This window comes from Myxine glutinosa, chromosome 8 (genome assembly GCF_964187855.1).
Source record: "Myxine glutinosa chromosome 8, kmMyxGlut1.1, whole genome shotgun sequence".
Lineage (NCBI taxonomy): Eukaryota > Metazoa > Chordata > Myxini > Myxiniformes > Myxinidae > Myxine > Myxine glutinosa.
Genome location: NC_136268.1, coordinates 93,579,139 through 93,596,498, shown reverse-complemented (window position 1 = coordinate 93,596,498; position 17,360 = coordinate 93,579,139). Strand labels below are relative to the sequence as shown.

At 43.5% G+C, this 17,360-nt stretch overlaps 1 protein-coding gene across 2 annotated transcripts in view; it reads right to left on the bottom strand.

Annotated features, from left to right (window-relative positions):
* Positions 1-17,360, bottom strand: part of MIGA1 (mitoguardin 1) — a 102,451-nt gene that overhangs the window by 20,360 nt on the left and 64,731 nt on the right. For both annotated transcript variants that reach the window (XM_068124855.2, XM_078783548.1), the window contains exons 7-12: positions 12,142-12,262; positions 10,226-10,314; positions 9,465-9,592; positions 4,144-4,216; positions 3,667-3,753; positions 1,734-1,832 (exon numbers count right to left, since the gene is read on the bottom strand). In XM_068124855.2, coding sequence (XP_067980956.2) covers positions 1,734-1,832; positions 3,667-3,753; positions 4,144-4,216; positions 9,465-9,592; positions 10,226-10,314; positions 12,142-12,262 — 597 coding nt within the window. The remainder of the gene's footprint in view (positions 1-1,733; positions 1,833-3,666; positions 3,754-4,143; positions 4,217-9,464; positions 9,593-10,225; positions 10,315-12,141; positions 12,263-17,360) is intronic.

Here is a 17,360-nt window from a genome sequence, read left to right as displayed (position 1 = left end):
TACGCCAACGATGCACTGCCTGTATCCAAAACAATGGTGGCCACACACGCTATTGAAAGGGGACTGACATTGCACCCTGTGCTGTTCTGTACTGTAGAACAAACTGATGAGATGGTGTATCTTGGTCAAAAACTTGACATGTCATCAAGAAAATGCCAATGTTTCAATTAGCAATTGTTGGTTTGTTTTATTTTGAACTGTTACAATTTTATTACATTTCAAACAAGTGGTAAGTTTCTTTTGTATGGTCTTCTGGCAGTCAGACCATAGTCATGCAGTCGTCTTCGTGCAGTATCATTGGAGATCCGTGGGTTTGCACGCCCCGGAGTTTCTGCCGCAGTGCGGGATGCTGGACGGAATCGATCCCGCAGGTGACTTCGGACCATCTGCCTGTCCTGCCTTGCAGTGGTGACTCTTGGCCTCCCTGATCGAGGTCTGTCATCTGCAGAGTTGTGGAGGGTGTCTCTGTCCACCAGGGCCGATATCGTCTGATGTGAACAGCCAAGGCGACGTGCCACCTCACGGTAGCTCAGTCCGCCTTGCAGCATGCCCAGGGCACGCTGCCGTTGATCCCTTGACAATCGTGGCATGTTGATTGAAATGCCCATTTTGCACTGGCCTTTTAAAAGCCAATATCAAGACATCACGTGCAGCTCATTAAAATCATCCCGTACCCCTTGGCTAATCACTGACAGTCAAAACGGCTGTTCAACAGCTGTGCTATGAAGTGACCATTGAAGGTTCAAGTGACCATCCGTGACCGTTTTGTCTGACAGTGAGGACACTATTGTCCACAAATAAGTTCACACATTTACTACACACAGTGTTATTGTTGATATTTAAAGGTTTCAAAGGTGGTAAGTTTCTTTTGCGTTTCAGTATATATATATTCTACCTCTATGCCATACACTGTTTCAGGAGTATTTCCAAATTGATTGAGCTTATATCGCATCTCGCATTGCAGCGCCTTCAGAAAACTCTAATGGATAAATTGTGTCGAGTGCGGTCATCAGTACGATGTTGTGATGCCACAGAAAACATTAAGGATATTTCTGTCTCTTCGGCCATGCAATCGGTAAACGTTCATGGATATTGTATGTGTCCGAGGTCCGCGGATTATGGAGAACGCTAATTGAGTGCTGATTGTGGCTTCAGTCAAGATGTACCATTAGGAGAGAACATCTTCAATAGCAAAAGTAAGGGCAAAATTGAGGCTTTCTTCAAACCAAGATCGTTGCCATAAAATATTATATGCATACATAGTCATTAGACCTCATGACTAGAAAGAAATGGATTTTGACACCAAATGCAAGAGTATAGGCTTCATATATGGCCAAATATCATTGTCAAATGATGGTCATTTTGTTTTTCATTTTAAAGGCTGAAAGTGTGAAAATTGAGCCTGGCATACAATTTATTCAGATTCAGCAAAAAATAAGCATTAGATTTTCAACTCTGCATTGACCAGTTTTGATGCAAAAAAGTGATAATTCCCTTAATGGCAGAAATCTGGCAGATATGTGCAGAAGTAGCAATAGTGAGACTATGAGATATTAACAGTGTTCCTGCAAAAAGGTCAAAATAATAGGGGGTCCAGAAAGTGCTCAAAGATAGATGTGCTTGTTGCAGGTTCAAAAAATGAAGATCATGCCAAGGTGTCAATCTATATCAAGATGTATTATCTCACTTGCAAATCACAGTTTGCATTCCTGCAAAACAAACATCTCACTTACCCCTCGACCCTCAAGCTCCACTTGTGTAATCGTCCAATAGTCTTCCTGCTCAGAATATCGCAGCATTTCTTCATAGGCTTCCACAAAGCCAGTTGGATCCTGGTGGTTCATTGTTCAACAACCTCATTAAGAGTGCATCATATATGCATTATTTGACTGTCACATAAATTCTTCCAAATATCTCTTTATAAGTAAAAGCAAATAAATAGGCCCGAGTGCCCTAAACCTCCATGATCTGAAATCGAAAATGCTAAGACCGAGCAATCATGCGGACCATCGAGTAGAAGGGCCGTTTCGTATTTCAGAACAATCGGTTGCTAAATAAGGGAGGAATAGAGATCCGAAGCTCCAGGGTGTAACCACCACCCCCTTGTGATCCCTCATGATCCGAAATCGAAAAATCGAAGCCTGAGCGATTGTGCGGGCTATCGAGTATAAGGGCTGGATTGGGTTTCAAAGTAATAGGTTGGAAAACAAGCATTCTGAGTATTGCGCTGCAATACATGTCCCCTACCGGCAGTCTGTCGTCCGGAAAACTGTTGGGGAAATTACCAAGGGTTATTTACCCACAGGTTCTGAATCATTCCCAATCGCTAATTACCTCAGGACGGGCTCACCTGTGATTTGCACTCGGGACTTCGATTTATACACCTTGCAGACAGGTCAGCAGAAGCACGAGAAAATAAGTTGTTGATAAAGAACCTTTCGAGTCGCTAAATATCAGTAATTTATTATATTTTCCGGTTCACGATCAATGATCGATGTGTGTGTGTATATATATATATATATATATATATATATATATATATATATATATATATATATATATACATACATACATATATGTTGCTCGGCTTGGCTCCGCCCCTCCCGAAAGCACGCGCTGTGTCGCGCTTTTGACGTTCGCGAGACGAGGCTGAGGGCGCGCGGTGCGGCTTGAGGAGAACTCTAGAATAAACAAAGTGCCATAACTTTGTCGAAAATGATCGAAACATCATGAAGTTCGAACTTGATCTGTAACTTATCATGAGGAAACGATGTACCAAGTTTGAAATCACTTGCATTCAGAGTTTAGGAAAAAAAGTACAGAAAACTGTTCTTTGCGTGACAGACTGACGGACGGACAGACGGAGTGCAAACCTATAGTCCCCTCCGGTGTACACCGGTAGGGGACTAAATAAGGGACGAGTAGGGATCCAAAGTTCCAGGAGGTAACTCCCGATAGGAGCCCTCATGATTAAAAAAAATAATTAAATAACTAAGCCTAAACGATTGTGCGGGCTACTGGCTTGTATTCATGTGTCAAGTTTCAGACCAATCAGGCAGATGACAAGGGAGAAATAGCAAAAATAGGAAAAAATTGACGGACGACCGGACGGAAGGACATTATGACCCATTTTATAATATCTCTTCGACAATCGAGATGAGATGACCCAAAAGGCTCAACCTAAAGGAGGTTCTGCATCCATAATCTGTGACCAAGAAAACTGTAAATGAGGGAATGCTCAAAATCTCCTTGCAATTATATGTCAACATGAAATACAGTATTATTAATGTGGCACTAATTAAAAGAGTAATGGTGGGGTAGTAACAGAGTGGGTTAATGTTAGTACCTCCAAAGGATGTATCATGCATCACTAAATAGGTCAACATTTATCTGTAATGGAGCAGATGCGTATAATCGCTGTATATGTGTATGCGTATAATCGCTGTGTATACATATGGCGTATGTGTGTGGCGGAAATAGCGCCACTTGGGTAATCGCTGGTATTACAAATAATCTTCCTATCCTTGTTTTACATTTTACTCCTTGAAGTGGAACTTAAAAAGCTCCAAATGCATCCGCTCTCGAATAGAAGAATGTAGATGTGTTTGGAAATTTTGGAGATGCGTAAACAATAATGTTATTACACTTGATTTATTGAAGCCTTACTTTTCCAGCCTTGTTCAGCAGTCCTGCGATAATCCGCCTGCCAGTTTCAGCAAATAATGTACGCACAGTTTCCTCCTCCAGCATGTACTACTTGGGCAAAGAAACAGAGATTATGAACATAAAACTAAAGAAAACAGGCGCCATTCATGCAAAACCAGAAAAAAGGTGGCGTTTCAGCTCCAAAACCTAATGACATTGTAGCAACATGACAGTAACCCCATGGGCTTGCTCTCCTTTACAAAGTTAATTTTACAAGGCAGGTTAATTCTCTTCCTAAATAATGTTCAGGGCAACAGCAATATAGAGCAAAGAAGGGTAAGGCACATGTCGATATAAACAACATAAATGAAAGTTGTTACTGTTAAAATAAATTGACAATGGAAAAATTGGACAGAATTACTCAACTAAAAGATAAAAACAATGGTCTGTCAGGGTTACTTTTCGTTTTCCTAATCCAACATTCATCCACAATCATACCCGAAATGCTTGGCGGACACAATGCAGTTTAGCCAGAAAGTCGCCATCACTGCAGCAACCAAGCAGTTCAGTCCTATGTACATCACACCAAAAATGTGTTTAGAAAAGAGGGAAGCTGCAATGTTACAATTTTGTTATCTCTATAAATATTTCCAAGTGTTTGTATGTTTGTACATTATCCTTTCACAACTGAACCATAGTACCGAGAGGCCGCAATTGGGTGTAGGTACTTCAGAATCTGGGCAAGGCTTTAAGCTACTGCACGTAGGCCTTAACGTCCCTTTTGAGGCCACCAAAGGCTGCTATAAAGTATACAATGGCACGTGGGCTCAGACATTGCTGCCGCCGACTTGCAGGCAAAAGCAACCACCATTGTGCCAATAACGACATTGTGCCAATAACGGCGAGATCTTGCGAGATCTTTGTCGGCGAGTCACGTTTTTTCGAAGCTGTCCACGCTCTCACGTTTTCGAAGTTAAGTAATTGTTCACAATTGTTTTTGTCGAAACTGTATTTATCGTTCGGTGTGTGTACCTATAGTGTGTCCTGAGGAAGATTCTCGGTGTTAATTTTTCATACCTGTATAGAAAATCGTCGGTTAATTTGTGTCACGTCTTTTGAGGCCTTGTCGGCTACCGTGTCCTACCTTGAGGCTTTGTTTTTCTCTCAGCGGTCCGTCGATTGTGCCCCAATTACTTTCGTTCTCTGTTTTTCCCAGTCTTTTCACCCCATATGTCCTTGTTTAAAAATCTCAAAAAAAATAAAATAAATTCCTTTATTCTTATTCGTTGTTCTTATTCGTTTATTCGTTGTTCTTATTCGTTCGTTCGTTCTTCGACCACGTGTTTCACCTCCATTTCCCCAGATAGTTTTCACTGTTAAATTTAAAAATGTTTAATAAACTTTCCCCTGAAGTACTGTATTCTGTCGTATATTATAACACCTTTTTCTTCTTCTTCTTTAAAAGGGTGTTTTCGACTTTCTCACCAAATCTATTCATTCCAAAAAAAAATTCCATCTCTTACAGTTCCTCTTTCCTACATTCCCTAAACTCACCTGCACTCCATCCCCCCTCCAGCATCCTCAAACGTATTTTTGACTCGAAGGTCACAAGAAACTCATTTTGCAATAAATGTTCGTTTCCCAATAAATGTTCGTACACTTTCTAAAATCCAATCTCACCCTTCCCCTCCTAATCTCCCCCCTTGCCCCTACCCTCCAAATCCTCCCCATCACCCATCTCTTTCAAATCTTCCCCCTTGCCCATCCCCTCCAAATCTTCCCCATCACCCATCCCTTTCAAATCTTCCCCGTTACCCCTCCCTTCCAAATCCTCCCCATCACCCATCCCTTTCAAATCTCCCCCCTTGCCCCTTCCATCCTAAACTCCCCCCACACCCCTCCCCTCCTCGACTCCCACTCGCCCCTCCCCTCCTAGACTCCCCATCGCCCTTCCCCTCCTAGACTCCCCCCTCACCGCTCCCCTCCAAATCTCCCCCATCTCCCATCCCTTTCAAATCCCCCCCCCCTTGTCCCTTCCCTCCTAAACTCCCCCCTCGCCCCCCCCCTTCAAATCTCCCCACCCTCATTTCTTCTCCATTTCCCCCCCCCTCACCCCTCCTCCTCAAAGCGTCCTCCCCGCTTCTTCCCCCTTCCAACTCTCACCTCCATCTCCCCCAACCTTCTGCCTCGCTCTTCCCCCTCCTCAAATAACACCTCACTGTGCCTCACCCAATCACCATCAAACCTTTTGTCCGCCCCATCCTTCACTTTCTCCGAGCTATTCTGAAATCTCTGACACACCTTCAACAGCTCTCCCTACCTCTTCCACCTCTTCCACATCTTACCCTACCCCTTCTCCCCCCTGTTCTGTATCTGATGCTCCCCCTTCCTCTTCATTAACGGTATGGACCTCAAACATCCGGGGCCTTCGTTCAAACTTGACTGATCTCTCCATACAGGTTGCTTCTGACAAACCAGACGTGATCTGCTTAACAGAAACTTTCCTCCTTCATGATGTCTGATTCCTTAGTATCTCTCCCGGGTTACTCCCTCCTCCGGTATGATAGACCTGAGCCTCGTCCTGGAGGTGGGGTTGCTATCTTTATCAAAAACTCTCTTCCTCACTCGCCCTGCACTACCCTCTCTCCACCTCACCCCCAGGAATACCTCTGGCTACGGCTTCCCCTTCGCTCCCACCTTTTGTTCATATGTGTGTTGTACCATCCACCAAACATTGATGACCCCATCTACATCTTGCTGTCTGATAATATGGACCAACTTCTAGCTACTCATCCCAACTCTCTCTTCCTCATATGTGGTGATTTCAATTGTCACCATGCCAGTTGGCTGGGTGTGGGTACCTCTCTCACCAGCCATGGCTCCTCAGCAAAGGACTTCTGCGACTCACTGGGACTGACACAATCTGTCAATTTCCCGACCCGGATGTCAGTCAACGGAGCATCTTCTCTTCTGGACTTGGTTATGACTAACTTCCCTGAAAATGTCTGCTGCTCTTCTTCTGCTCCAATCGGCTCATTTGATCATATGCTTGTTAAAGTGGACATCTCTCTGACCATTCTCAGGGAGTCTCCTCAGCGTCGACGAGTCTGGCATTTCACTCAGGCCAACTGGCACGGTCTTCAAGCAGCCATCAATCATCTGGACTGGTCTCCCATCTCGACCGCCTCGAACATCAACTCGTCCTGGGAATTCTTCCAAAGTAAATTGCTCTCTCTCTCATGCACAGATTTATCCCATCTCGTCTTCAGTTGTCATACCCTTCCTCCCGTCCATGGTACACGGAATCTTGTGGTGAGGCTGTTGCTCAGAAACAACTTGCCTTCGTCTCCTGGAAAGCAAATCCAACGGAAGGAAATCTCATTTCCTTTCACAAAGCCCGAAACAAGTGTGTGTCCACCCTCAGGAGAGCCAGGAAACAATATCTCTCTGTTCTCAAGACCGAACTCTCTTATCTGTCTCCCTCTTCCAAATCCTGGTGGTGTCTGGTCAAATCTGTTTCTGGTGTTTGTGCCCCCTCCATCCCCTCCCTTACCTCAAACGGCTACACAGCTGACTCCGCACGTGAAAAAGCTGAATGCCTCAACTCTGTGTTTGCCTCTAAATCTTGTTTCCCAAATCCATCCCTCTCTGTACCCACCGTACCCAGTCGTACCCAGCTGCTCCTGGACTCTGTCCTTTCCTCCTGACAAGGTGGAAAAGTTTCTGTCAACCCTTGACTCTGATTCTGCAACTGGACCTGACGGCATCAGCCCATGGGTCCTAAAATCCTGTTCTTCCGCTCTTTCACTCCCTCTCTCTGTTCTCTTCACCCTCTCTTTTGCTCAAGGTCATCTGCCATCTGCTTGGAAATCAGCCAACATCACCGCTTTACACAAAAAATGTGCAAAAACAGATCCTTGCAACTACAGACCAATCAGACTTCTCCCAATTATCAGCAAAGTCATGGAATCCATCATTGCTTCGGATATGAAATCTTTCCTCTTCTCCAATGGCTTGATCTCTGATCATCAATTTGGTTTCAGACCAGGTCACTCTACTTTGGACATGCTGCTTCTGCTGTCTCAACAATGGATGGAGGTCCTCAATGCCAAACAGGAAATTAGAGCCGTCTCCCTCGACATATCACGTGCCTTCGATACGGTCTGGCACCCCGCTCTGCTCAGCAAACTCTCCTCCTTTGGTATCCATGGAAATCTCTACGCATGGCTGGCGGACTTCCTCTCTGGCGGACTCTCTAGTTGCAGTCAATGTGTGGCCCTGAATGGGTTTCTCTCATCTCCTCTTCCTGTTCAGGCTGAAGTTCCCCAAGGCAGTGTTCTGGGCCCTGTGCTTTTTCTGGTCTTCATCAATGATCTCTCTGACTCTTGAAAATCCTCTCTATCTCTTTGCTGACGACTCCACTCTCTGCTGCTCCATTCCGCATCCCTCAGATCGGCAGTCTGCAGCCTCCTCACTCTTTGCAGACCTGGACAAAATCACAGACTGGGCAAACAAGTGGAACATGTCTTTCAATCCTGACAAATCTCACACTCTTACGATGTCTCTCCGAAAAGATCGACTGGACAACCCTCCCATCCACTTTCTGAATAATCCTCTCCAAGAAGTTCTGTCACTCAAGCTTTTGGGTCTCACTATCTGCCATGATCTTTCCTGGGAAAACCACATTTCCAAGCTGGCCTCCAAAGCCAGTCGCCGACTGGGCATCCTCCACCGTGCGAAGTCCTTCCTTGGCACACCTGAGCTCCTCACCACATACAAGGCTTTCATCCGCAGCTCAATGGAGTACTGCTCTCCCCTCGGGGCTGGTGCTCCTGCCTCACACCTAGCTCGTCTTCACGCTGTTGAAACCAAAGCGTTCAGAATCATTGGAATCTCCCGCGATGAAGCTATCTCTGAGGGCCTTTCACTTACGCAGGCAGGTTGGTGGTCTTTCCGTCTTCTACCGACTCCTCTCCGGCCTTGCTCCCCCAGCTCTCTCTGGGCTCTGTCCCCCAAATATTCCTACAGGTCGCACAAGATCTGCCTGCAACCCTCTTAAGGTTAAACTGCCAAAATCAAGACTCTGCTCACCTTCACTCCTTCATTCCTCTTTTCTCCCGCCTCTGGAACAAACTCCCTCACTCTCTTCAATCCCACTCCTCCCTCCAGGTCTTTAAAACAGCTGTTCACCACCATCTCTTATCTTCCCCCATCCAAAAACCTTGATCTTTTCTAACCCTGCTAATTTCACCCCAAATCCAATTTTTTTAAATACCAACTTCTTTCCTGGAAGTCCTTGGTGTCCTTGTGTTTTATACTTCTCCCACCCCCTCCCCCTTCCCACGCCTCCTCCCTCCCCCCCCAAGCCCTCTCCCTCCCACACATCTCCCGATGTCCCTGCTCTCAAATGTTGTGTTTGTGTGCTTCCCCTTTCTCCCCATCCTGTCTACCGCCCCCTCTTTTTATGCATTTTGTTTGTCTGTTTGATTTTCTTTTTGTGATAAATGTTAGCTCTTTCACGAGCCTCGATTCTGTACTAAAAAAAACAAACAAAAAAAAAAACATCGCTTTTCAATGCCCAACATGTCCTGAAACCTCTGCTGGGAAAAGCTCACCCAGCTGGGCAGTGCCAAGTAACCCCCCCCCCCACCCTCCTCTCCCTGGGACAGCCCCTGCTACTTTACTATATTGCGTTCACATAAATGTTCAAAATTCAGTGCTCACAGACTAATTACATAAAATAACAGGCTCAGAGCAATATAAGCAGATCGGTGAAAATGTGGCTTTCCTGGGCAGAATGTACAATTCAAAAAAATTACCGAAACGTTCTGCAGGTGATAAGCCCATCCTGCACTTGCTGCATTCCATTCTCATAAAGGTCAAGGTGCTGCAGGGATGGAGGTCCTCTAAGAGCGTGTTCATGTGCTCCCACAAATAGCTCCATGAGCTGCTTGCATATGAAAAGAAAGTAAAAAAAAAAAAAAGGATGAGGCAAATAGTGTAAGCATGAAGAAAGAGAGTTATGGTGGAGCAAGTGAGTGCATGTTATGGTGAATATTATGGCGAGGGCCACATAAAGCAAGTGTATAAAGGGCATTTTAACACACAGCCACTTATTCGTGATAACAAGTACAGTAAGAACCCGACATTTGCGGGGGATACGTTCCTGAAAAATGCAGCATGCACATGTGCAAAATGCACGTCGAACCCGTGAATGTCGGGGCAATGTTTCAATGGGAAATGGGGGTGGGGGGGGGGGGGGGGGGGCGATAGGTTCACGGAGGTTCGTGATTCATAAGGGAAATTAAAAAAAGTTGTTAATAAAATATTCTCCATGTGGAGTCCTTCCCATGTTTAAAGGGAAAAGCAGTCTCAGAGAAAAAAAAAAAGTGTTTTCAGCGAAAATATATAAACAGGGACACACAGACAAGACAGTGGCGTTACAATAGTCTCGCAACCACTTCAGGGTGAAACTAATAAATGAGCATAATTAACAAAACACTGAGCTATTGTAGAGTTTTGTGGAAAACAAAACAATGAATGAAACAAAATGAAATTGTATGAATACAAAGCTAGTGACCTCAGTAGCAGACACAAAGGAGTCATCAGAAGCGATGCTAAAGGTGTCCACCTTCCATGATCTTTTTGTTCTGTCCAAGATGCAAACACCTGTTCAAGACAGCATGGGATATCCAGACAATTAAATGCATCATTCTGGTGAAACAATGCAGTCATGAAGCACCAAAGTTAGTATCACAACATTAACGAAAACAAACATGTGCAAATGACACTGGAATGCAGTAGAGTACTCGTAAAACATTAAAACAAGCTGCAACACAAGTGAAAATATCAAATGTACAATTAGAATGACCAATTTGTTAGATATTGGTTGAATACCAGCACAAAAGGCAATATTAGTTGGGCATTCATAAAATAAGTATACCTGACGGTATATTTCTTTCCTGTTCCTAACATACCCCAAGTTTTGGCAGGTTTTCGGATATTTTGTTGCCCAACCCCACACCAACCCTAGAGCTATAGATAAACAAGATGATGCCATAACATGGGGCATCTGCATGATAGCAGAATGCATCAACGCAGTGCTTGGCAAACACAATAAAAGAAGAAGTTTTCTGAACATGGTTTCACAGGCACAGCACAGTATGTAGGACGAGTGATGTTCATGTCCAAATTTTCATTTTTGAAAATAAATACAAGCCAAAAACAACCTACCTCAAAACACAACATTGACAAAACCTGTGGATCAAACATGGAGACTACTTTGAAATTTATTATATTTACAGTCAAGTCAGTGGTATTTGAAGAAACAACAATCTACTCTGATCAGGACACTTGTCTTCCCATCAAATTAGCTGAGGAAAAGGACCTGCTCATCTCTCACTGTAAAGAAAGTTTGGTGGTTTTGCAGTCTTCAATTACCTTTCAGTTTTTCCTCTCACCTTTTACTGTCCTCCATACTCATTCCGTGCACCACAAGATCACTCGTGTTTATCCAGGAACTTGTTCTTGCGTGCGAGGGACTAATTTTATATTATCCTCCCCAAGTCTTGTGCAGGATTGCCTTCCTCGGTTTGTAAAATTCCATATCCATATCCCTTGTCCTTTGAGATAGCAGGTCATAAACTTCTATTTCACCTCCAACACGTACCAATGAGTTTTTGCATTCTTGATAACTCTACTTCCTTTGTCTCCCAACACCTTCTCATACTCCAGGTATTTTTAATTGTTAACTCGTTCCATTTTGCCCTGCTGTGAACTTTGCTAATTTATACATATACTATCCAGATCTACAGGAGTTCACTTCAACTTTTATTAAGGAATGGTCTGATTTTGCTGGGCTGACAGGATGGCCTAGAGATACGCGTACTCGCCTCTAAGCTGTCTAGCCTGGGTTAGAATCTTGACCCAGCTATATACTGTTGGTTATATATATATATTTTTATGTTGGAGGCTCCAGGCACGGACTGTATAGCCCTCATCGAGGCCAGGCCTTAAATAAAAGAGAAGAAAAGTGTATGATGAAAAGTGTATGGTGCTTGTTTGCGAGAAAGAGATTGAAGCTAGCCCGGTAGCTGTTGTTTAAGTGAGACAGTAAGTAAGACCAGCAATCCTGACATGGAAAGTGTGAGATGGTTCCGGGCACCACTTTAATGCTCCTAAGTCAGGACGGTATTACCACCCTGGGCGGTTGCTGTCTACAACCGACTACCTAAATAATATATTTGGCGTTTCGCAAGCAGAGTGATTCATCAAAGTGTGTGCTGTCTCTCGGATGGACGTTAAACTGAGTCCCATCTGACAGCATGGGTTGGTGGACGTTAAAGATCCCATGGTGTCCTTCCTGCCCTAACTAGGCGAATGTCAGGCCTGGCCAGGCCGGTTCGTGAAAGACTTGGGCCAAGCTTCCCCCGGCTGACTCCACAAGGTGGGATAATAGTGGCTGTTAAAGAGCTACAAAATCTGATTTGCACATACCTTTGTCACATGTTGGCATGAAGGGATGACATGAGGCTGCAGCTTCAAGCTCCTCCTGCAATTGATATGCACGTTGCAGCAATCCTTCAAGTTTGTGCACAAACTCACGGTCTGCAAGTCCCTGAAACACAGGGCAACACAATGACGACAATTTAAGAAGAATGTGTTTCAACTCGTATTGACCTTCAACTCAAAGTACATGACCACCCGCCACCAAACCTTAAATCTGTTCAAGAGAATAAAAGCATCATTTCATATACTGAGAACAAATCATCTCACATGTACATTGTAAGGCACGGGTGGGAGGCCATGAGCAAACAGACAATGCAGAAACGGTGAATGCCAAAGCATGTAACCAATAAATTCCACATTCCTGTGGCACCTTCAGTTTGCACGTCCGACATGGACAGCAGGTTTGTGAAAAACCACCTTTAGAGGCCATTTTTCCCCGCAAGCGGGGGTTGGCCTTTTTCGGGAACTGTGGTTGTTGTTGTTTTTCAGTCCCCTTTTTGAAGCAATGTTTTACGGCCGGATGCCCTTCCTGACGCCAACCCTTTTTGCCACCTTTAACGACAAGCAGGGAATTACCAGTGAACTGGTACTCAATTTGCCGACCTCGGAAGGATGACAGGCTGAGTCAACCCCCCTGGCGTTAATTCAGCGATTGACCGGGATTCGAACCCAGGATCCTAGGATCCTAAGCCGGCACCCTAGCCGCTAGCCCAACACCAGGGTGAAAGACGTAGGTTAAAAAAACGACGGATGGAGCCAATAAATTCCACATTCCTGTGCTACCTGTTGTCGAACATCAAGCACGGACAACAGGTTAGTGAAGGACTTCCATGAAAAATGTACCCGTTTGAATGGTTCTATCCCCAGGCCCTGGCGAATCTGCATATGGCGATCCGCGAATGTCACACTTAGAAAGTAGAAACCCTCACAGCATTTCGTCATTCATTTGAACTCAATATCTCTACTTTCATTCCAAACAGCATAACTTCAATCACAAATTAAATAACATTAACATAAAAAAATTAACTTTTACCAACATTCGTGACATAAACAAATATTTAAATCAGGATGTGAAGTACCGTACGGTTGGGTGAATACAATTACGAATTCAAAATCGTAATTGTATTCACTCAATTCCAAACGTCATTCCAATAATAAATTGGATAAAATACTTTAACAAAACACTGTTTTAAATGACGATTGTATTGAGATATTATAAAACCAGCTCATTGCCGTCATCTGTCCACTTCACAGCAGGTTCGTATCGAGTTAATTTCAAAATCACAATTTTATTGAGGATTTTTGAAACCTCCTACCTACCGTTGAACATCCACTGGGACCCCAAAACGTTCCACAGGAGGTTTGGCGGGGATAGCCCCAAAACTGAGGAAGTAGTTTGGTGACGGACACTCATGTTTTATAATATACAGTGAAACCTTGACTTACGAGTGCACCAACTTACGAGTTTTCCGAGATACGAGCCATCGCTCGGTCGATTTTTTGCTTTGTGATGCGAGCCGAGATCTGAGTTACGAGCGAGCGAGCTTACGCCACCCGCCACTAGGTGGCCCAGCGAGCGTTCAGGTCACGTGGTTATCTTGCCGTGTAAGCATCTCTGCCGTATCGCTGTTGCTTTGTTTTCGCATTTTGTTTATTTTGGAAAATTTCTTAGTTTTAACCATGGGTCCTAAGAAATTGAGTGCCAAGGGCAGTGCTGAGAAGAAGAAAAGGTTGATGGGCTTGGATATAAAACACGTAATCGTCGAAAAACATGAGCGAGGTGTGCGTGTTGTCGACTTGGCGAGGCAGTACGATCGTAGTACTTCTACGATATGTACGATTTTGAAGCAGAAGGAGTCGATAAAGGCTATAACGCCAGCCAAGGGCGTTAAGATTATTTCAAAGCTCCGGACCTCTGTCCATGAAGAGATGGAGAAGTTGTTGTTTGTGTGGTTGACAGTCAGTAAATACAGTTAGTAAATACAGTGAGGAGTGTGAGTAAATACACTTAATAAAACCAGTTTATTTCTTTACATTCTCTTTTATTATGTACAGTATATACGAGGTCGTGCTTGTTTATACATTATTTGTTATTTATAAAGTACATTTTTCTTATTTAAAAACACGTAACAAAAAAAATTGGTGTGGTTTTTGGGGGGCTGGAACGGATTAAGAGCATTTCAATTCATTTTAATGGGGAAATTTAATTTGAGAAACGAGCAAATTGAGTTACGAGCTCGGTCACAGAACGAATTAAACTCGGAAGTCAAGGTTTCACTATATATATATATATATATATATATATATATATATATATATATATATATATAATTATATATATATATATATATATATATATACACTAGCTTGGCTCGGCTCGCTACGCTCGCCTCACCATGCGTCGTTACTGAGGAACGGGCTTATTTTAGCTGAGGATAATGACTGTACCTGAGTTGCTGTGTTGTCATGATTTTCACCAATCATAATACAAACAATTACTTTGCACAAATGTATTTGTTGTGTTTGTGATATTACATTTTTATATGCAAATTAGGTTGAAGATTTAGGTTGAATGTTTTTTTTTTTTCCAAGAAAGAATCCCTCTGCACATACATAGGGGAGGGGTAGGTGCAGACTGGAAGTTTGGGACGATTACCTCACCACCACGTAATTCAAAACACCTCACCACCAAGTAATTTAAAACACCTCACCACCACGTAATTCAAAACACCTCACCACCACGTAATTCAAAATATCTCACAACCAAGTAATTCAAAACACCTCACCACCAAGTAATTTAAAACACCTCACAGCCATAAAACACGTAATAAAAACACCTCAGCCATAAAAGACGTAATAAAAACACCTCACAGCCACAAAATTAAAAACACCTCACCACCACGTCATTTAAAAACACCTCACCACCAAGTAATTCAAAACACCTCACCACCACATAATTAAAAACACCTCACCACCACGTAATTATAAATACCTCACCACCAATTAATTCAAAACACCTCACCACCATGTGATTTAAAAACACCTCACCACCATGTGATTTAAAAACACCTCACCACCACATAATTCAAAATACCTCACCACCACGTGATTCAAAACCACCACAACGTTATTAAAAACACTTCACAACCACGGAAACAAAAGTTTGAGGGAGTCGTTAAGTGAGAACACAGACACTGCTCAGATGTGTAGATATATAGATAAATGACTGTACCCGAGTTGCCGTTTTGTCATGGTTTAAACGAATCATAATTCAAACAATTATTTTGCACAAATGTATTTGTAATATACGTGATATCACAATTTATAAACAATTGAAGTTGAAAAAAAAAAAATTCCCCCAAAAAAAAAAATTGGAAAATTTTTCAAAACAAAATACCCTTAGGACATACCGACGGGAGAGATATGTGCATTCCAGAAGTTTGGTACGATTTCACAAAAGTTTGAGAAAGTAGTTCAGTGACAACACAGGACAACACAGACGCTCCACAGATATATATATATATAGACTAGCAGAAGTACCCGGCATTGCCGGGCGGGGGAGGGGAGGGGAGGGAAACGGGGGGGGGGAGGGGAGGGGAGGGGAACGGGGGGGGAGGGGAGATGAGTGGGAGGGGGAGGGGAGAAGAGTGGGAGGGGGAGGGGGAGAGGGGAGAAGAGGGGGGGTGGGGAGGGTGAGGGATGGGAGGGGGTGGGAGGGGGGAGGGGAGGAGGGGAGGAGGGAGGGGGAGGGGAGGGGGGAGGGGAGGGGGGAAGGGGGGGAGGGGGGAGGGGAGGGGGGAGGGGGAAGGGGGAGGGAAGGGGATGGCCAGTCAACAATGATGTTGCAGTTCTCATGGTCGGGAGAGCAGCACAACAATCGCTACATAGTCCTGCATATTCGCAACAGCACGAAGCGGCTTTTGGAGACTCACCGATCCTGTGACGTCCTCCAGTACCCGGCGTTGCCGGGCGGGGGAAGGGAGACCCGTACATTCCCAACCCGTACATTCGCCCTCTCGACTCAAGCTCACTCGGACAAAAGCCTCGCACAAATTACACCGTGAAGGCCCAATGGTCATGTCTATGCCACAAATCACGGGCGCACTGAATTGAAAATATATAGAACGCTCATACTCCGTGAAAAGTGAAGCCGCCGTGTCGCCATCTTGGTCAGCACGACTCGACCAACTCTCTTCGCGGATCTCGTTTTGTGCGGCAAGAAACTGCTCCAATCGGTTACGGAGGGTTGTGGAAAGACGTTTCACAGCTGTTTCAAAGACATTTAATTCATATCGCACAAAATCGATACAAAACACGATCGCATAAAAGGTAGTGACGTGTGACGGGATGGAACATCACGTGATCGCTCTGAGCGAATCAGTCTGGCGGCGGGAATGGAACATCACGTGATCGCTCTGAGCGAATCAGCGAGCTGCTCTGGAACCGGCTGAGATTAGCGGGTACTTCGCTGAAATGCGCTGAGGTAAATATGAATAAAAAATATGGATCGTCAAATATTTTGAGTTCGGCCATGTTCGTCCCACGCTCAATGGCCATGTCTATGTCAAATATCAAGCACGTAAGCCTCTCCGTTTAGGAGTCTATCGGTAACATTACACACACACAAACTGTGTTTTATATATATAGATATGTATATATATATAGATATGTATATATATATATATATATATATATATATATATATATATATATATATATATATATATATATATATATATATATATATATATATCTATATCTATATATACATATATATATATATCTATATATACATATCTATATATATATATATATATATATCTATATCTATATCTATGTATATATATATATATATATATATATATATGTATATATATATATATCTATATCTATATATATATATATATATATATGTATATATATATATATATATATATATATATATATATATATATATATATATATATATATATATATATAGCTATGCCGGGGGGTGGAGGGGGGTAGAGGAATGTCGAGAGCCAGGTAGGTCTACATAGGTAGGTGCTCGACTGTCGTGATAGGGAATCTACCTGTAATAAGTTCTGTGTGTAGCCCGGATGTCGGTATAAGTTGTATCTGTGTCCCCGCCACAAGGGGGCGGGGCGTGCTAATTAGTGCCGGGATTATGGGTAAAATTCACTCGTTTGTCGTTCCCTCTGTCGCAA